The sequence below is a fragment of the Vidua chalybeata genome, chromosome 10 (genome assembly GCF_026979565.1).
Source record: "Vidua chalybeata isolate OUT-0048 chromosome 10, bVidCha1 merged haplotype, whole genome shotgun sequence".
NCBI lineage: Eukaryota > Metazoa > Chordata > Aves > Passeriformes > Viduidae > Vidua > Vidua chalybeata.
Window position 1 is genome coordinate 15027212 of NC_071539.1, and position 21772 is coordinate 15048983.

Below are 21772 nucleotides of genomic sequence, written 5' to 3' on the forward strand. Positions count from 1 at the left end.
ATTAACACTAGTTAAAACAGGCTGACTTTCACTGTTGTAAAAGCACTTCAGGCTGACATTTCAAAGAGCATTCCCTGCACAGAAGAAATAACTATTATGAAGATATTATTATTAAGAAATAACTAGAATGAAACTATTTACTGGGACAGCACTACCTTTTAAAGCAGCCATGTGAATTCTTACTCTTAGTATGCCATTAAAATGTACACAGAAACACAAGGTTACCCATATGACACAAAAGTGACATATTCCAGGTGATAACAACTTCAAAAGTGTTTTTTAACAGCAAAAAGTTCTTTGAAGGAAAAGATACAGAAATTTGTAATACTGTCATTGTGAGCAAACTGCTACAGTTGCGTTCACATTAATCTGAAAATCTTCCAGTTACATAATTTTGTGTGCTTGTGCTCTTCATCCTGTGAAAATATGGCTGAAGTTTGAGGTGCTGTTACGTTAATTGGTAATCAGCTCACAATCAGTTTATTAGCTGAAAATAGCTGGCTTTGCTCTAATACTGTAAATTACAGATTTCACTCTGTGGTATGCAAATCCTGTACTGAACTACAAGTCAATCACACAGCAAAAATAGACAGACTCTAGTAACCCATGCACCAGCATGCAAAGCAGCAATACTATTAAAAGTTGAATTTTTGTAGAAAATTAGACTGAAGTCCAATATATTCTGTCACAAAACTTGTGGAATACTGTCATGAGCACTGCAGTTCAGCAAGTTGGGAATTTTAGGATCATTTTTGATTTAGCATAATTATACTCTTATTCTATAGTCTCACTACAGAGGTCTTCCTGCTCTTTTAAACAGGACTCTACACTTAGGTTTGAAGTTGTTAAAAAGTTGAACAGTTTCATACTGAAACTTCAGAACTGCTTTGAGTTATCAGAGATTAATCTGGCATTTGGGATCCAGAGCAGTGTAACACACTTCTATGCTCTCCATAGAAGTGTGAAAACACTCCTACTAAAAGTGAGCACACCAAAATTATTGAAGTTGTTGATACTTCGATTTATATAACTCAGCTTTGGTAGTATGTCACCTGGAGGTCATTAAGTGTACAACCCAAATTAAGCCAGCTTTCCACTGGGATTATTATTTGTGCAACTAATTAATGGCAGCAGTAATAGGTAAACAGTGCCAGAAACTGCTCTGTTTTAGCCACTGTTACACTGATCTGCTAAATAAGGCAGTTAGCAAAGGTGGTGCCTTGGTTTGGAGAATTCCCAGTCTGTAGTTAATTGGAGAGTATTTGTGCTGCTTGACTCCATCACTGGTCAGCTTGAGGGCTTGCTCTGCACTTGGTTCCAGACTGAAAGCCAAAGGGCTTCCTTTTTCCTTTCTTCTCCAAATAACATTTATATGAAGTACTGATGTTAGTAAGTCCAATGAAGAGCTAAGCTCACAGCGTTAGCTACTCAAAATTGTATTTACAGAAGAACTTCTAAAGGAAAGTAATTGCTTGGAAATGTTATAATGTATATAAGGGCGATATAGTATCAGAAGGAAAATAGGTTTGTGTCCTCTAAGCATTTTCCTATGCAAAATCAGCCAAAACAGAGTGAAATGTCTCACAAATTAAAAAAAAATTAAAAAGAGAGAGAAGTTATTTGGGCAAGTTTTATTTAGAGTTTGAGAATGTAGATGGGTGCCAAGCAGCATGCTGGGAATGGCATTTCTGAAGTTGGAGTAGGAAAAGCAAAGTCTTCAGGTAAAAAGGAACTAATTTTAGAGATGAGGCACCTGAAGGAGTGAGTCCCATTTAAACAGGAAAAATGTATTTAGTGTATATGGTACTTCTGTATAAACGCTGTTGGTCCTAGGAAAAAGAAAGAAAAAGTAACCAGAATACCTTGTTTTAAACAAGCATTCATTCACAACAGATGTATCAGAAACTTGGAAATTAGAACATCTCAATGGGGAAATGCAGAAGATTTTGTACAACACTGGAGAGACAATGCTGTATATTAGCAAGAACTTGTAGGAAGTAGCCTCTCTACCCTTACAGAAAGAATTGTCTGTAGCAGCAGAAAATCCAGATTAAAATCACTGGTGAATTTGTACTTACCATGGGAAAGGGACTGGAAGTGTACCCAAATTTTGCATACACCGTATTAATAGCCTCTGGCCCTGGCTTGTAGTACTGAATAATATGGGAGCCCAGTAGATAATTCCTGTGAGAACAAAAGTTGGTTTCTCAGTAACAGTTGAAATACTAGGAAAAAAAGTAAGGACTACAGTGTAAAGCCAGATGCATATAGTGCTTTATATCTTTATATCTGGAATACTACACACTCTCATGTTCTTGGAAAAAGTATGGCATAACCAAGAGAGACACGGGAGGGCAGCAAGAAGGACTGAGGCTATGGAAAGGCTTTGACAGAAGGAACAGATGGGCTCTTTGGCCTAGAAAGGAGAGGACAGTGGATTCCCAGGTGTCTCAAAAATCATGAATATGCATAGAGAATAGCTGCACACAGCTGCTTATTAAATTGAGAGACATTAAGAGAAGATACCAGGTGATGACAAAAAGAAGGTTTTTACTACTCTATGCAAGTAGTAATATTTGATTTTGTTCATGCTAAAAGTTTACATAAGTTCAGAAGGGGGTCATGTCAGGTGCTTGAAAGAAAATCCTCAAAAAGTTGTTAAGAGCAAAATAGAAGAATTGTAAGGATTTCTTGTATCAGTGACTGCAGGCTGCTAGAAACTAAACTGGAGAAACACTGAAGACTCTAAATTTCTCCATTTGGAAACTTGCTGGGAAAGGAAAATAAGTTACCTTCCTTTCTAATAGCCAGTATTTGGCCACAGCACATGGGAGAAGTGCAGAGCTATCAATAAATGCAGCTTTTGATCCTGTGCCATAAATTGGAATTCAGTTATGAGTCAGTAATTACAGCTTGCTGGTAATTGCTTGGTATGACACCAGGCTGTGCCAGTTTAGGCAGCAACAATGTAATTGTACTGGTTGAAATTATAACAACACATCTTATTTTCCCTCTTAATGTGATTATGCCGAAATAAATAAAGGTACATAAACAATAGGTTTAACAAGTAATATGGTATGAGTCACAAAAGAAATGCTGTGTATAAACTCAAGAGCTGTAAAGCTTCCAAGTTTCCTGGTTCAGATATAAGAAAATAAGTATTAGAAAACAACCTAGCAAGAAAATTGACATGTGACATAAGCTTGGAGAGATAATGAAAGACCCTCCAGTGAGTTATCTTTTAAAGACTGTATCTCACAGATGAGTTGCGTTTCCAAGAATAAAGGTTTTGTCAGCAGGAAAGGAGGTACTGAGAGCTAAGCCTTATTTTACAGACCAGAACTGTCCAAGCTTTTAATACCTGTGATGACAGCGTAAGGCCAGCCTAAATTCCCCTGCATTTCTTAAAGCTGCCTTGCAGTTAAAAACATTTTGAGAATCCTGCAGCAGAAACAGTGGGTTGTGAACACACAAGACTCTGAACAGACTGCTTTTCTAGCTGCATCCAAAAAAGCAAAATTATACCAAAGTAAATAGGTCAGTTCACAGGAGGAGTGTTGCACATTAGAACAGAAAGTGAAAAGTAAAAGCAGAAAAACAAAATAGTTATTTTGGTGACAGGGGTTCAGGTGACCTTACTGGCTTTAGTGCAAGTGAAGGTTCATGTTTAATTAAGGCCTCCCTCTTCTCCTTTGAAACTATTTAATGAGGCAGAAAATTTTAAACTTTGTTCCTTCACTGGTGAAGTTCCTTTAATTGAGAATATGCCATTTAAAACCTGTAGGCATGCCAGTCACAGAAAAGAGACAGCATTTCTTGCACTTCTCTTTCCTTAAGGACCCTTTACAGAAAACCAGGACTCCAGATGCTTACTTTAGTACATGCCAAAACTGCCAGAGAAAGAATAGGCAAGAAAAGCATAGCTGTGCTCTTTTCAGAATTATCTCACTTTTAATTTTTTACCTGCAGATTTGAATACCTCTTTAATTTTGATAATACTTTTGAGATTCATGATGACAGCGAGGTGCTGAAGAGAATGGGAATGTCCTTTGGGCTTGAAGCAGGCAAATGCTCAGCTGAGGACCTAAGAACTGCAAAATCACTGGTGCCAAAAGCTTTAGAAGGCTACATCACAGGTAAGTTAAATATTGTTCCTGATCAAATCCATAACCTTACTTAACTGAAGCAAATTTAATTATGTTAACTTATGTATGTAAATTTCAGGGTTTGTGGAACTTAGTAGGGTTCGTACATGAACCAGTTGTTTTACTGTTAAGTTTGAAAGGTTTATCTTAGTTGTCCTGTTGACTTAATGCACACTGATTTATAACAGTGTGATGTGTGAGCTTCATTATGAAGAAATTATTTCTTAAATAACTAAGTTGACATCAAGAACAAGTTTTCATGTGTTAGTGTTAATTTTGAGTAACTGAATGTATGGAGGAGCAAACTGGAAGAAGACAGCTCTTCCCAAGCTGAGGAAAAGGAAAGAAAAAGAGCATCTTGAACTGGTTGGGTGTAATCCCTCAGAAGCCAGCAGGTGCCACCTGAGAACTAAGCTTCTCTAAATCAAGCAAGTCCAAAGACTTCAGGACAGGTGTCCCAGGCAGAGACGTTTACCTCCCCTGTTTGAACAGGTCATGCTTAGACACAAGACTAGAACTCCTTCAGTGTTGCATCACTGGACTAGAGCTGGCACAATTTGCTATCACTTCCTGTAGTTATTGTCAGTGTGTTTTTCTTGCTGCACCCACAGCTTAAACTTAGCCCAGCATTTTCTCAAGGGATTTCGTCTGTTAAAGAAGTGCTACCCAATTAATTAATGTGTACAGACCTTTGTTTTTGAGGAAAGGGAATAAAGCTCTTGCCCTAACTTCTCTACTACTATATATGACGCTGTTGAGCAGGATGGGAACAGAGAACTCCAGATCAGAAGGCAAAGAAAACGAGCTCTGTTTTATTTCAAATGCACCGCTCTATATATAGAGAACATCGAGAAGATCAATTTCATTGGTCGTAGAGTGAAAACATGTCACACCATTGGTGTGCAGTGAATGACGCACAGTGGCAGAGCATATCTATAAACAATGTGAATAACAAGATAGATTAGAGAATTATTTACATTCTTTCCCAACTGTTTCCCAGGCTCTTGCCTGGTTAGAAAACCTTTCTCTTTCTCTCTGACTGAGCTGAGAATATCCACATTATAAATTAGAATATAGTTTCATTCTATAAAAGTAGTACATTTTAAATGGCTTAACATTTCAAACTACATCAGGTGTGCTTATGTTTATTAACACTTATTTGTGTTTTCCTGGTCCTCTTGTCATGTGGGTTTTAAAACTAAGATTTCGTATTTTATTTTTGGTCAATTTTGAAATTTCACCTGAAGTCTTTATAAAACAGCACTCTCAACAAAAAGAGAAGTTGAAAGAAATCTTGATTTGTTCCTCACAGGTTCATTCAACTCAACATTATTTATCAGCGTGTGATTTATCAGCAGTGTAAAAAAGGGGAAAGGAGCAGAACCCATGTCTTTTAATAGTTTTGCAATGTTGAAGTTACTTAATTGCTCCCATGTGTTGAGGATCAAACTAAAGTTTCTTTTTCATTTTAAGCCTGCATTAATTTACCTCCAGAGAACAGGATTTCCTTACATTTGCAAAAAAACCTGTGTCATGACATTGTTTACTGAGTACTTCCCTAGTAGCAAACCAGCAGCCTGGAACCTATATATAGTTTTAATCATAGGAAATGCATTGATTTTATTTTTTACTAAAAAATCATTAAGGCAAGTAATGTACTCTTCATATATGGATTACGTTCAGCTGTTTCAGCCTCTGTAAAAATTAGTTCAGAGGTATTCCTACTAGTGTATATATTAAAAAAATATGTACTTTAATTTACATACCAGTGCATGTATTAAATGTTTATTCTATCTGTTGCTTATTACATAATTGTGCTACAGAAATCTACAGTTAAGAGTATGAATTGCATAGTGGTGGTTTCTAATTGTAGTAAGTGACCAAGAAAGGAAACAGATTTAAATGTTTTGCACAATATTTTAAAAGCCAGTTTTTGCCTGATTATATATTTTTGGTTATCTTCCCATTTTAACCTTGGGAGTCTTTAGACATTTAGACATTTTCTTATACAGCAAGAGTAGGGAAATAAAAGGGTCATCACTTGTTTCTAGAATTCATGGTTACTTCTACATTGTCATGATGGCTCTTCCAAGAACAATGGCTTCAGTTATTACTATACAGGAAAAACAGATCCAGGTCTCTTATTTATTCACTGAGTAAATACACTGCAATCAAGATTAATTATGATCCCAGTAGCTGACTCTATGGACAACTGCTCTAGAAGCCAGTCCTGTCCTAATATGTCCAAGTAGGTGTTCCTGTTAGTACACTGACAGGAACAATGTTAGTTTGACCTTAGCCTGGACATCTTTTTCAGATAATTCCTGATTTCCAAACACTAACAATAGTTTGTACTAAAATACTTACCAGTAGGACTAGAGAAGCAGTTGGAAGAATCCTAAGTCTAAACCAGTTCAACTAAAGAAAGTTTAACTTGACAAAAAATGTTGGACCATCTCAGCTTTGAAAAGGAATAACTTTCTATTTGCACTGAACAGCCACATAAATTGCTTGGAGCTGCTGAACTGATGATGTGCACATCAAAACTTTGTTGGTGGATTTTCTTTGGAAGAGGATCATGTGCTTTAGCCATTCTTCAAGTGCCCAAATTTCATAAAAGTAGTGTCTTCTAGGTTTGCTAGTTTCACAATGTTTTAGCAAATAAATGTATTTTTGTAATATGCATTTTAAATACTACATTGGTGTGATCTGCAGGTATGACTGCCACTGAAATCAGCAGAAGCTAAGGCATATTAACGCATAGAGGAAAAGATTCTGTGTATCTTATGTTATTTTTGTAACACCCTTTTCTGTTGCTTGACTGTCATAAGTGACAATCTCTAAAACATGAGACTTGCACCACCTTAAGAGGACATCCCAAGGACACAGTCCTAATTATCCATTCCTGCCCATTTCTGCATTTTGACCCAGGTGCTTTCCTGTGTGTTCTCCCTGAGCTGGTTCCTGGTGCTAAACTGCAGGCTTTGTCTGTCAGGGGAGTTTGCAACAATGAAACAAGCAGAACTATGTAGCAAAGGGCTCCAACCAGAACAGCTCAAGTGGAAAGGAGGGTGTGAGGTTGCTGCGTGAGCAGAAATACTCCACTGCCTGGGACAAGCATAAACTCGTAGAACAGCAGCCAGAGTAATATCTCTCTCTTTTGGGCTGTGCACATCCTAGAGGCACTTAACACAAAACCAAGTCCCACCCTTGTTAGTTGAGTCGTGACTACTAGAAATTAGGCTACAGATTAAAAAAAAAAAAAGCAAGAAATAAGATTTCTGAGGGGCAACATCTCACCTTATGTATCCTACTAAGGCAGTGAGCAAAGGGGTGCAGTTTAGGACTTGTTTTTTTTTTTTTTTTCCCTGTGTGAAGAATTGCTCTGCTGTTTACCTGTATAATTAGCCATGTCTAGAAAATGGGCTGGAGTTGGAACTAAAGAGCTAAGAGCACCCACTGCCCGAGCAAGTTTGTTCAGATGTAAACAACACTCCCTTGCAGCATTTGTACATTAACTGCTAAAGCTATTGAGGGTATTGCTTTAGAGCCTTCTCAAATGAAGTATAAATTTCTACAAGTGTATCTGCTACAAGTATGCCTAGTACATCACAATGTCACTACTAGATTGGACTGCACAACCTTGGGAAGAAGGTTTATTCAAACTGCTTTCCCTGGTTTTAAGTGTAGCTATTAGTAATTGATCTACACTGCCAGAAGAAATAAGTCTTTTCATTGTAGGCACACTTCTATTTTGACAGACTTTTCTATACTGGAAATGGCTTAAACTCCCCATCTTTCACAAACTTCTTATCCCTTGCTCCTCAGAGTCCACTGGAAAATTGAATTTAGAAATATAAGGCAATGAAAATACAAGGCAGGGCTATGCTTTTATGAACCACCTTTCTGCCATGCTTCTACTTTGTTCTTCAAAAAGAAAACTAACGAGCTATTATCCAGAAATCTTAATAAACCACAAGACTACTAGCAGTGTCTTGTTATTCTTCTGAAAAATTAAACATGTACACACAGGTATATGAACAACACTTTGGTACAGCTCTATTAGTCTAAATACAACGCAGTCATTCCAAATGATTTAGCCTCCTGCACAGACAGGAGGAAGCTGTGAGAACATGTTCTCTGTAATATGAAACCTGCATTTCAGGCAATCTTGATGAAAGACATGGAGCTCCATCTACATTTAACTGTTCTCGTCTATTCTGTCCTCACAGATCACCCTAAAACTGCCACTTACCAACGTTTGCTATCATGTTCCAAGGACTGCTGCCAGGAACACCACCCTTGCTAGCCTTGCTTTGTACCACGACATTTAAATACCTTGCTACAACAGCTTTCCACAGCACAAACCAAGATAATCTGTGGATCCATCCCAGTGGATGGTGAGCCAGTTTACATGGCTGTGTCAACCTGCTTAAAACAGTCCCTGTGCTAGGCAACATTGCCAAATCTAGAGGAACACAAGGACAAATGAAAATGTGTATGTAACAACCACAGTTATTCCTCTTACCTGCTGTTACAGAACAATTCTAGATAATTATGAGTAGTACAGTCCCAATGTGCTGTCTAAAGCAGAGGCTTGGTTAGGCATAGAATTTAAGAGTAAGGACTCTAACTTCTGATTTAATGCATCCAGCTGGAACCACATGCAAGTACCATGGAAAAGAACTAGACAGTTTTGGTAACTTTTTTTGATGTTAACTTTGTGTCAAGATAGAATTTGAGTAGGTGAATAGAAATGTCTTATTTAAGAAACAAATTAAAAACACACACACCAAAAAAAAATCCCATAAATGTAATCAGGTCAGTAAACTTGTTTTGGTGATTCTCTTGGCAGAAATGTGTGTAACTGGAAACAACTGACAGGCATAACTTGTTAGGGAATTTGAAAACAAGTACTATGGGGCTTGTAAGTAACCTCTCACATCTCTCAGGGGTCAACAAACTACCTAAAGAAACTTGGCATTATTGCCAGACCATTTTAATGGTCTTAACCCCCCCCATTTCCTATCCCTAGGGAGGAGAGCACCTTTTATGTCTCATGTGCATCCTCTTCCATTCTTGGCACCAGCCCTTTGCCATGGTCTGTGCATGTCCACAGTCAGCCATGAGAGCACCAGCTGAAACTGCCTTTGGCCACCAGAACACACACAGCAACACAGAGACTGCCTGGGTGGCTTCACTGCACTATCTCAAACCCAAATAAATACATTTCCTTTTGTACCTTCACCAAGTGAGACAGCCAAGGCACTTGGAGCTGTCCGGGCATTTCACAGGGTCAGGCTGTGGCAGCAAGTTTCCATGAAGGACTCCAGAACTCTTATTTCAGATACCTGTGATTGCACACAGCCACCAGCCAGGTGAATCTTCTTCAGACAGAGGGCAAAGCTGAGTGCAAGGCTTAAGTGCATCCACAAACACAGGATATAATTTTATCTTGATTAAACAGGACACAGTTACAGTACAAAACTCAAGCTACTGGTACCTTCTAAACTAAATTAAGTGATCCTAACTGCAAAGAGAATGCAAAGTTTAAAATTGTAAAAGGAAGAAAAAATGTAAGTAACTATCATAAATAGTTATGGTTTCTTCTAGATATGTCTGCGGGATTTTCCTGGATAAACCAAGGGTTACTTTCGAGTTCAGCACAAGCAGTTTCCCATTTCGAGGCAGCTGGAGGCACTTATGATGCTAAATCAAGGTAAATAAAATAATTTTTATTCAAGGATAGTTATATATGCTTGTGGTACTTTAGTAACCTTGCTATTTCATACCATTTGCATGCAGGAATTGAGATATTATCATGGCTGATTTTGATTGTAAAAGAATTTCTGTCTTCCTTGAAGGAAAATTATATTTGAAAGGTCAAATCAACATGCTTTGAACATTGAACATACCAGCTATTTTGTACCTGTGTTTCATAAGAATAGAATCGCTTTCAAGCCCCTTTTCCTGATTAACCTTAAATTCCTGCCTGGGCATGGACTACAGATAGATAATTACATGTGGAGAAAAGCCCAGTAAGATTTCTGAAGAATGCATAAGAATGTCTGCTCTCTAAATGCACTGCTATTTAAGCTCTTATGAAAGAAGTTTAGTCTGCACAACTTAATAAGAATTTAAAATTAAAAACCAACAACCAAACAAAAAAACACCATGTGCAAAACCCCAATCTTAAATACACCTCAGCAGCCAGACTTTGCTTGGAGGTTACCTGTACCATAAAAAATGGAAATAGAGATTATTATAGGGATTATTATTTTGGAGCAGTAGTCTCTTTCTCATAGCATTTAATAGCTTCATTTTATATTGCAAACATTTCTGTGTATTAATGAAACTGTGATGGATTTCCTTTTTCTTTCTTCAGCTTAAGCAATTCTACTAGTTGTTTATGAAAAAAAAAAAGGTAGTGACCCAACATTCTTTTTTTATGATAGAACTTTCCAGTGTTTTATCAACTCTCCTAATAGCTGTGTTTACTGTAACACTTTGGGATTTTTCCTTGTTCTTTGACTAAAGGAAAAGCTGAGGCCAAAAAGAAAAAGCTTAAAACCTCACGGGAAACCCTCTAAACTTCACCCTTTCTGTTGTCTTGCTAGTGAGAATCCAGGGTTGTGTTTGGATGCTGAAGTGGCCTTAGCAACTGGGCAGCTGCTTGCCCCTAGCAGTCAGCAGTCCAGCAGTGCAGCATCCCGGGGGGAGACGCCCTGCTCCTTCAATGAGGAAGACGAAGAGGATGAAGATGAGGATTCTTCCTCCCCAGAATGAGGACAGTAGAAAATGGAAAATGCTGCTCAAATATTCTTAATGGGAGTTCCTGTTTGGATTTTACTGGTTTCTTGCCTTGGTTTGCACTGCATTTGGTGAACCAAAATGGAAGCTTCAAAACAAGTTTATCCATAGCTGAAATTGAAGAATTGTGTAAGTGAACACAGAGTGACATGCAGAGACAGAGCAAAGTGGGTTTTATAAACTATAAATGAGGAAAAGAACAAAGTCCCTGGAGATTTGGCAAAGTAAACCTTAAGATCATCTTTTCCATTTTGGGACTCAAGTCTCTGTTTTCCCCTTGTCTTTTTCAGATGGAGAAGAAAACAGACAGTCAGTAAAAGCCGATTCTTGTGTTGTCTTTTGGCTGTGCTGCCTTTAGAAAAAGGGGGAGAGAGCACACACAAATGTGCTAAAATCGTTATTTAAAACTATCTTGTATGAAAGTGGTTATAGGGAAAAGGAGCTGTTAAAATGTTTGCTTTTTTCTGTTCAACTTGCTGTATAGAAGATTCTTAAAGTAATATAAATTGCAAGTGATTAAATGAATCTTGAAATAGTTTATATCCATTTTAGATACTCTAAAAGTAACAAGTAACATTAGTATAAAAGGTTCATGTGTTCATTTATATTGCAGGCCTAATTTATTATAAGTGATTATTCTTAGCCATTATTAAAACAGTCAGGAAAAAACAGTATTCTCTGCACCAGCTTTTTTCAAGGAAAATAAGTTTAAAAATTGTATTTCTAGATTACAGCATATTCAGTGTAGCTTCTCCTTTACTGTTCTAACTTTATATAATCCCTTTAATGTTAGAGCATGTCTTGTTTTTTTAACAAAGGCCTCCCACCATGTTAATGATCTCAGGCAGTGTGTTTTCAAGCCAGTCTTTTCAAATTTGGGGTGGGTAGGTCACATAACTTTTAAAGTCATAGGCTGAGGTTCTTAGGGAAAAATAATAAAATTTCAACAATTCATCATTTCATGTTTTGCAATCTGGTCAGCTTGGATTCTGACAGACTTTCTTATCAGTAACTTCAGTTGCACTCACCTTGATGCACCTTTGAAAGTTGTATCAAACCACATAAAATAATCTGTGGTTCAAGTTACCCAACACATATCCCATGTGAACTGTTAAATTAGACTTGCAGCAGGAGGCTGTTTTCCACCGCTAACATCACATCCAATCATAAAGACCAAAACCTTGAATATCAATGCAAAATACACTGTAGATGTACTCTTCCCATGGTGTTGCAGTGTCTAGGACTTTGCCTAGCCTCTAACTATTTTTCATAAGGTAAATCTTTCCAGTTTTTCCACTGTCTGTAGGTGGTTGCCCCGTGTCTCAGCTGTCTGAGGCAGCTGTCCTGGCTCTGTTCCTGCACTGGTGGATGAGGCAGCTTGTGCTGCTGCTCTCCTGAGCAATGGCAGCAGCTACCCCTGGGCTGCTGGCAGCGTCATTCTCACAGCCTGAGCTGTGTCCACATCATCTTTTACAGCCAAACCTGCACTCACTCAGGCCAGCAAGATCCAAAAGCATCAAGCCTGAGCTACAGAGAGAAAATGAGGCTCCAGCTCAAGAGCTGCCTGGCCTTGTGCAGGAGTTAGCCCAGGGCTGGCTGCTCGCAGGACAGGTAAAACTGTGAGGCGTAGACAAGCACCACCCACATATTTACATTACAAACTGAAGCATCCAGATTGAAACTTCTCACAGATAGTTCAGACTCCTGCACCTGAGGAGTACCATGAGGGCAGCACCAGTATGTAGGTATGGCTCTTGATTGAGCCATCTATTTTACACAAATGAACAGCAAATGCACAAACAAATACCTGCTATGGTATTCACCCTTGGGGCAAGACTGTTAAGACCATCCTGTGCTCATGGGTCATAGGCAACAGCAGACTGAGGGCTTTACACCCCCTCACTTCCACCGGATCTGTAACACTACCTCCGTACCAGAAAAGCTTTACAGATACAAAAAGATATTCCTGCTGAGAGAGTCAGTGCATTGAGCCAAGTGGCTCACTTTTGAAATGGGGGGAGAAGGGAACAGGTACTTCACACATATTACTACAGAATTGTCAGCTTCATGATTGACATTTCATTTAAACAGATCATCACTTTCATTCTTAAAAAACCCATTGCTTTTTCAAAAAATGCAGTGTCTGTAGGCTTTCATTGGAAAGGACAGATCAAAGGTAGCTTACATATGCATGATCCTAAGGAATTCTTTAAGAGGGAAATCTTTTCAAAAGTAGTTATACCTCCCTCTCCCCAACAATACATTAGGGACACATTTAACTTTACACTTTATTCACACTTCCCCCTCAAGATCTGTGTAAAAAGTAAAAACAGCAAAACACTAAACAGTTCCTAAAGAGCAGCACTTTGAACTATAAGAACCTGGCAAAAAAAGGCTTCCCACCCAGAAATGGAATGTATTTTATTAGCAGTCAGTGAGCTTTCTGCTTTACAGAGGGAAGATCTTCAGTGACATCTTTCCTCCGTTGATGTCTGTGCCCTTCAAAGCTGCAGCCTGCGCAGCTGCTTGCTTTCTGGCAAACATCAAACTATCAAATAAATAAAGATAAATAAAGATAAAAAATAAAAAATATGGGAGCACATAACATTTATTTGACAGTTGAACGAAAGCTTTAAAAGTTATTTTTCCTGGACTAGTTGAATACAAAGGACAAAACAAGTTAAAACATTTAGAAGAGACTTCAAAAGTAAATTCTTTCCTTGGGCTTCCTTGTGCCAAGTACCAGTTGAGGATGAAGTTCAACTGAAGCACTGCGGTCTTGTGGCTACACTAAAGTCTGAGAACTAGGAGAATTTAGGGCCTTATCCAGCCACAGTCACCTGTGTATGGTCTCAGGCAAACTTTTCCATCATTCCTGGTGATCTTAGCTGCCATATTTAAAAAGGACACAAAAACTGCAAACCAAAACAGGTAAATGCAAGACCTCACCAAAGGCAGCTGCTGCAATTGTGAGTAACAAGGGAGTTGAGAATATTAACAAACCACAGAGCTCTCACTGAGCTCATGGCAGTGCTTATGCTCAGCTGCTTCACACACAGGCTCTGCCTCCTGCTGAGAGCCAGCAAACACTTTCCATAATAAAATGGTCATGACCAAGACTGGTTTTCCCATTTTCTCTTCAGTTCCCTCATCATCTCCTGTCTCATGCAGTACCCCTGACATTCATTGACAGGAATAAAGCAGCACCTGGTACTAGATCATACTTCTTATAAGAAAAAGGTGACACTTCAATTTTCATGCAACTTATATTTAAAATAAATTTAAGTGATGTTTCTGTGTCTTGAACGCTCTCTCTTGGTTTTACATTCAGGAGGCACTTGACTGCAAGCAATATAATGCTGTATGTAAATGCCTTTATAGCTATAGTGCCGTAAACAACTTTATTTCTGGACTAACTTTGTGGTGCTTGAAAAATCTAAATTTGACTTAGAAAAAGTGGTCAGCTCCACTATCTAGATGAAAAACTCCAAGTGGGAGACAGCATTTTTCCATTATATGGAAATCTGACACAATGTTTGTGGATTTTGGTATTTAAAAGTGTATTAAAGTGCACCAGTCTTCTCATCTCCACACTGGAATTAATGCCAACAATCCACCTAATCTCAGAAAGTATGTGTATCTAGCAAATAAGACCAGTTCAACTGAAAGTATGACTTAAACTAACACCATAAACTCAGTAAAAAACCTGCTTTAAGTGTTTCCATTTTGGTTAAGGGGTTTTAATTTTAAAACTAAAGCTTACAAATACCCCTAAATCCTTTTGAGTAGCTAGAAATTGCTGAAGATACAGAATTCCCACAGAAGGGCTTCTGCTGATCAACTATGTCAGCATGAAGTAACATTATGTAAAAAGGCCTAATAACCAAATTTGAACCCTGTTGTTTTTTAAAGAAAAATGAGGCCTTCAAGTACATGTTCATACATGAAATGATGCTTGAATTTAGAATTCCACAGTTAAGGTTTAAAATTTCAAGTGCTCTTTCTTTTGACCATATCCACCACTTTAATTCAAGAGTGTGGCTGAAACTTAACCATATTTGAACTCTGGGCAATACTCCTTTTTGTAGTTAACTGGCATTTTTCAGTTGAAAATAATTCAGGCAGTTGATTGTAAATACTTTGCTTTTAGCAAGTTAAAGATATTTGGGGTTTGGATTCATTTAAAATGAAAGCCAGTACCACAGGGTACAGTATAGAGAAAACAAACCAAAGCAAGCTCTCTTCTGCCTGACTCCTCATTTATATCTTTTCATTCCAGGAATCTCTCAGGAACATCATTATATTAAATAACCAGATGTAATGAGCTGGGGAAAGACTATGTGTGCTTTTTTAATTTTTGATTTAAAAAATTCTAGTAATAGCCATACTTTGAGGTGACATCCTTCTGCTGCAGTTGGGTCACTCTGAGGCTGAAGGTGTCTCAGGTGACAGCACTGGGAAGTGGTGCCTCTTGCAGCATTAGTGATGAACAGGGGAGGGCGAAGCCAAGGACCTGTTAATGGTTGTTTAAAAGTGTGCCACTTCTTGAAATCTGGCCTCTGCCTGCAAGCAATGCACCAATAAATCATTTGTGATTTTGTGGACATCACACACCTACCTGAGCACATGAAAAGCTCTAAATACTTAATTTTCTGTTGGCAGGTGTTCTCATAACCCAATCCTGATACCATAAAACTTAATGAAACTCATTCCTTAGACTTAACAAAGTTCCAAAATCAGATTATCTCTTTCCTGTTTAACTGTTAGAATTTTGTTTGGTGAGTATTTTTAAGAGACTGTGAGGAACTCTTCTCTCCCCAGTCCAGGTATATTGCCAAAAAATACCCATAACCAATGTTACTCCAGTTGTTCATTCCATCTGCAAATGGAATTGTCCTTCCAGGTTGCTGCCGAGCTGCGTGTGCAAGAGCCCCCCAGCTCCTTTAGTCTGAATGCCTGCGGTGGCATCCACGGATCCCTCCCCAGCTGGCACTGGACAGGGAGGGGAAGGAATGCTCATTACAGCAGTCTGGCAGTAACTGAAAGGGCTCTTTATCTCAGCTGGATTGCCACTCTCCACCCTTAATACTACCTTGCCTGCCCACCCACAGATCAGACAAAGCCAAAATGTTTTCTGCTTCCATATTTTTGACAGTACCTAAGAATCCAACATTTAGGATATCCACCTAAACTGCAGGACACCAAAAATCCTTGCTCAGAATTGGTCAGAAGTAACATCTGAGATCTAACCATCCAAATCCCAAGGGAAAGCCTCCTACTTAGGACCAATATGGAACAAATAAATACTTTTGCATTTATCTAAGAAGAAAAGCAGACTAACCTGGGTCAAGTCAATCTCTGTAACAGAGCCATGATAATTCCAAGCAGATACAGGAACCTCCCAGTAGCCCAAACTTGCATCTCTTCTTCGTCTTCTGTATTGGCTAGAAAAGTGCAATCGCTTAAATATGATTTCTCTAAATGCCATTCTTAAGTACTCAACATTCTCCAGGCATAGGGACTTTAGATATATGGAAAGCATGGGATAGCAGGATACAGCAATGTCAAATTTAAACGCAGCTGTAGATGCAAATCAAACTCATCTATGCAGAAACTTTCCAAGACAAATTGAGTCTTTACTGGTGAGTTGGTTTTAGCCCATTCTTCTCTCCAGGCTGAGTGAAACACTTGTCCCTCACACTGCCTGGTTCCTGTGCTGCCCATGCTGCCTACTCACGTGAGCCAGGCAGCCAGAGAGGGAAGAACATCACATATCTACAGCTCTTCCTGCTGGTATTTTCAGGTCACATACAATATTCTGAATGGCCACAAAAGTTAAAACTATCAGAAAAAGTTAAGTCCACAAAACCAGTCTCCAGGCTTTTTGATGTGTTTGTTAAATTGCTGTTGTAAGTTTAACAATTAGTAGATTTGGTTGTACTAATTTAGGGATTAAGTGGATCTCTTGGAATTTCCCCAGGAAAACACCAGCTGAATCACAACCCATCATACAAGTTTCTGAAACATTCCTTTGTCCTAAAGGCCACGCTGTATACATGAAAAATATTTCAGAGAAGCATATGCAAATGTTATGACACTGTATCTCACAAGCACCTACTGTAAAAAAAAAAAAAGAATCCTACTTTGAACGAACCTGTAAGAAGCAGGATGTGAGCCTGTTCTCGTTCCTCAGGCCCTGACTGCAAACCATGCCCTGGGACCAAGACACAAGCCTTGTGTTTGCATATCCTACTCAGCATCAGGAGAAACTGACCAGCAAGCACAGGCAGAGTTTTACACCAGGACTTGTTTGCTGGCACGTGGGGGATGATCTGGCATGAGATGAGTCCTTGGCAAGGAGGACTGACACTGAATTCTGAATGCTGGTGTGCCATCAGCCCATGTTCTGAAGGTGCTACAACATGCAGCAAGGGGTAGAAAAGGCAGGTCTGTCCCTCCCTTACAAGCACTTTTTAATACCCACTATATTCTACATGGAAGTAATTGTAGAGACACTTCCTTTTTATATTTAAAATGCAAAAACCACTTGAAAGTCCATTAACTTTTAAATTAAACTTTTTAAGAACAAGGCCAGTCATGGACAAAGCTATTTAATGACCTCAATGCTGAACTCAAAGCAGGATTTTGTAAACATGGTAGGTGGGAAGAGACAAATCCAATTACAAGCATGCTAATTATATGGGATTTGAAGTTTTAATTAATTTTTTTAATCTACTCATCTTTCTCTCCCAAGATGTGTATTGGCACAAAGCATCACACAAACATTTCGGTGGAAATTTTTCTCCCTTTTCTTGGCTAAACTCTTGTATCTTCAGGAAAGCCCGAGTTTCCCATTCATCTTCATTTGCTGCATATTTTGAGTTCTCCATAGATTTCTTTCTTTCCAAAAACCTATAAATTATAAACTAAAGTTTTATTTTTGCAGAAAGTCTGCTATTAAGCTATGCTGATTTTTTGTCCTGAACAAATAGTGTTAATTTCCACTACCACATTTTATGTGGCTAGGAGTAGTGTAAAAAAGAATGTGGTAGTATTTTATGTGCTTTAAACACTGACAAAGATATAAAGAAAAGTGCATATACAAAGTTTTACTTTCCTAATAGGAACACTGGCATTAGCAAATAGCATATTTGAACCAATAGGAAATATTACTTTGTAGTAGCAAACACTTTGTAAATAAATACTTGTTATTTTTTTAATGGAAATTTTATAGAAGCTTTTTCTGTATACTCAATTGATCCCATGTTTACTGAAAATGCTGGAAGTGGGAATTGTACATTGTCAGTGGTGGTGGGGAGCAGTCTGGCTGAGGTGAAAGCTGTGTATGCTTTGGAGAAGAACAAGTTTTCTGTGAACTGAAATGTAAACCTTAACTGTAGAACTGAATAAAAGAATTTCAAGGCAACAGGACCGAGCTTGTCTTTGAGAAGAACACTGCAGAGAAAAGGTCGCTCAAGGTTAACACTGCCAGTCTGTGCACCTCATTAGGAAAAGAAGGACCTGCCCTGCTTAAATGGGAAACATTGCATCCTTTGGTTATTGAAAACACCAGTCTAGCAACTGCATCCTCCTTGGCTGGTCATTCTGAGCAACCTCCTGTGTCATTACCCAGGGAGAGATGCTGGACTTCTGAAATTGTTACATTTTGATAACTCACAAAATGTTTAGGGATACTGTTGTCCCTATCCATTCAAGACACACACCTAATTTATAGCTAAGACAAGGCCCAGAAACAGGGTGTGTTCCCCCAGTTTCATGCTAGATCTATCCTGCTGAACACTCTTCAAACACCTATAGACTCTGAACATATATCCTTCCAAACACCGTCCTACTTAGATAGCAAGAATCCAAATGACAAGAATTTAGGCAGCATTAGATGCTGTCCCTCTTCATCCTCTGTGTTGGTTTTCCAACTCTGCCAAATATGAAAACATCAAGTAATGTCACAGTGATTGCTTTTCTCCATGTGCAGAGAAGACCCACGACTCATTATTTTTAATCTCAAACCAGCTAAAAGTAAAGGTTAAAGACAATAGAAGAAGACTTGCAAAATTGTAAGTTCATTCTTGTGTAATAACTAGAAACTCTACCACAAATTCCTTTCATCTAAAATGCAATAGCATATTTGGGAAAGCATTTTCACTAACAGATTTGGCAAATAACCACCTCAAAACTCTTACAAAGTCTTTTTTATGGGCAAGAAACACAACTGCAGAAATGAGAGGATGAGAGGGTATAGTCTTTATATCAACAATAAAGATATTCACAGCTTATTTATGCTTCTTAAAAAAAAAAGTCTAAAAATCCTTACCTTCTTTTGTGTCAGTGCTCCGTAAGTTACTATCAGAATGATTCTGAAACATTAAGCTGATGGTGAACCTGGTTAGAATAAATACTCTCCTCTAAAGAATCCTTATTTCTTTGAGCTATGTTTTCAGCTGGGGATCTCCACCCCAGGAACCCAACAAAGCAACCGAGGAGATGTGAAAGCATAAAAGCCCATTTCATCTTTTCTAAGGACTCAGCATGGATCTCTAAGAAGTCTGCAAATAGTGCTCTCTGAAATTACAAATACTTTTAGTCAGAGTTTCTCTGACTGTCCAACCAGATACCATCATATAAACTACTTTATGTTTTTCTTCAGGTAAGTAAATCTGTATGCTTCCTAAAAAAAAGGAATCAAGCAATGGTAACTGCTGCAGGATTAAGGTGCTCTCTCAAATATTTTCCTTGGTTAGAAATAACAGTATTTAAAACTGTATCTTGTTGAATTCCACACATTCCGTTAGAAAGCAAAAATATCTGGAAACATTCAGGAAAACCAGAAAACCCCCAAATTTGTGTAGGTTTATTATTCATTAAACTCTGTCTCAAGCCCAAGTGTAGGATAAGAGATAAATGTGAACAATACTTCATTGTCCGAGTGCCGTGTCACGAGTGCTGCCCTGAGCCGTGTGATCCGTGTAGGTTGCTCCTGAAGAGGCTCAGCTGTGCTGCAGTGCCCGTCCTTCGCCTGCCGGGGGAGGGACCCGCCTGCTCTGGGGGTCCCACAGAATATTGAATTCCTGTTCTGATCCTCCGACTGGAAATCACTCAAAAGGCTGAAAAACCTAATGTCACTGGGACTTCTTCTTGCTGAACCACAGTTTAGGGGTAGCGAAATAGAATAAACTGTTCCTATATATTTCACAGAACTTCCCATCTGTCACAAAGGTTAAATCAAATCCCGAATTGTTGAAGGCACTGCTGGCCACTGGTTCTTACAGCTGCCCCCGGACAAGTCATTGCAGGCTCGGTTTTGTAACATTTCAAGAATCTCTCACCGGCCACTCAACTCACAGACCCATTAAAAAACTGAAAACCACTGTCCCAGGCAAAGCCGTGCAGCAAGTGATAGAAAAGCCTACAATAACGAGCTGACATCAAAAGGAAGAAGTAAGCAAACAGTAGGGTTTGTGTTCTTCCAGCATAAGGTGGCAAACAAAGATATAAAATGGCAAAATTGCCTAAGCACATTTCTTGTACAAGACATGAAACCACACAGCCAATACTCTTCCTTGGTCGGGAGTTAACTGTGCTAACTCAAGTTTTCATCATCCTGACATTAAAGTCCAGATTATGCAGTAATGACAATATTACATACAAATATTATATTCAATTACTCTGCCATGATTAACTGAACATTATTTTTCAAATATTAAATAGCAAAAGTTACATTTAATGCCATATTATGTAAAAAGCAGCAAACTGCATTTTTACAGCAGCTGCTGGCATAAGCAAGATAGTTATTTTTAATAAATAAACACCATAAGGACATAAGTGTCTTGGCACATTGAGAAGTTAAAAAACTTCAAATGAGTAAGCTCCACGAAAATGTCCTAGCATTGACCTGTATATAATTTAAGTCTCCAGCTCTGCAGAGTGAAATGAAAACAGCAAGCAGAGCTCCCAGTAACAGGACTGGGCTCAGTGCATGGAGAACAAGCTCCTGCAAGGAAAGGCAGGGTGTGAGCGCAGCACAGACAGCCCGCGGTGACTGCCCCCACCGCACCCACGCTGCTCTGTGGAAAAGGTAAGAGTTATTTCTTAAGGGGGGTAAAAAACAAACCCGTGGAGCTTCCACAACTGCCAGCATGCTTTAAGGCCACACCTTAGTTAAGCATCAGAAAAAGAGGTGTTTGCATGTTCATGAGTTTTGTTAAGAGGCAGTTCTTGTGCTTTAAATCTACTGTTTTGGAACGACCGCTTTCGACCACAACACCCATATTACTCTCCTTTCCAAGAAACTGCATCCCGGTCTTGAGGACCCGGCCTGGATTTGCCGAGTTCCCGTGTCTGCCCGTGTGCTCCCGGCCCGCTCGGCTCTCGGCGATGGCACAGCCTGTGCCGCTTTCCGCACTCGCTGCCCAGCAAAGCCGCCGCTGCTCTCTCCCCGCCACCGCCCCGCGCAGGTTCCGCACGCCCCCTGCGCTCCGGAGCGGAGCCCCGCGCTCAGCGCCTTCCCCTCCCCAGCTCCGGGGGCACGCACAGGCCGGGACCCGCCCCAGAGCCCGCAGGGCCGAGCCCAGGCGGGCCGGCGGCGTTTGGCTCCCGTACCGCCGGGCACCGCACCCGCTCCGCCGCCGGCCCGGCGCGGCCGGCTGCCCCTGCCGGGGGCTGCCCCTGCCGGGGGCCGCCCCTGCCCTGGCTGCCCGCCCGCGGTACCTGCGCCCCGCCGGCCGCTCCGTCCCCTGAGGGGCCCGGGCTCGCCCCTGCCCTCACCGGTAACGGCCGCGCGCGCGGCCGCGGGGGCGGGA

The 21772-nt window shown here is 39.6% G+C and overlaps 1 protein-coding gene and 1 long non-coding RNA gene across 9 annotated transcripts in view; one reads left to right on the forward strand and one right to left on the reverse strand.

Moving 5' to 3' along the window:
- The window catches only part of TFDP2 (transcription factor Dp-2), a 52625-nt gene extending 41145 nt beyond the window's left edge, over nt 1–11480 (forward strand). For all 5 annotated transcript variants that reach the window (XM_053951312.1, XM_053951316.1, XM_053951314.1 and 2 more), the window contains 3 exons: nt 3970–4136; nt 9759–9864; nt 10763–11480. In XM_053951312.1, coding sequence (XP_053807287.1) covers nt 3970–4136; nt 9759–9864; nt 10763–10931 — 442 coding nt within the window. In that variant the 3' untranslated portion in view covers nt 10932–11480. The remainder of the gene's footprint in view (nt 1–3969; nt 4137–9758; nt 9865–10762) is intronic.
- Nucleotides 11481–13361: 1881 nt separating this feature from the next.
- Nucleotides 13362–21756, reverse strand: LOC128792697 (uncharacterized). 4 transcript variants are annotated; one of them, XR_008432518.1, is made up of 6 exons: nt 21681–21738; nt 19888–20014; nt 19288–19343; nt 16297–16399; nt 15344–15518; nt 13362–13503 (listed from the first exon to the last, which is right to left on the reverse strand). It is a non-coding gene; the product is annotated as an uncharacterized LOC128792697 (long non-coding RNA). The 4 variants fall into 4 exon arrangements; XR_008432521.1 differs by lacking the exon at nt 19888–20014 and having other exon boundaries at nt 21681–21730; XR_008432519.1 differs by lacking the exons at nt 19288–19343; nt 19888–20014 and having other exon boundaries at nt 21681–21756.
- Between the last annotated feature and the right edge of the window lie 16 nt (nt 21757–21772).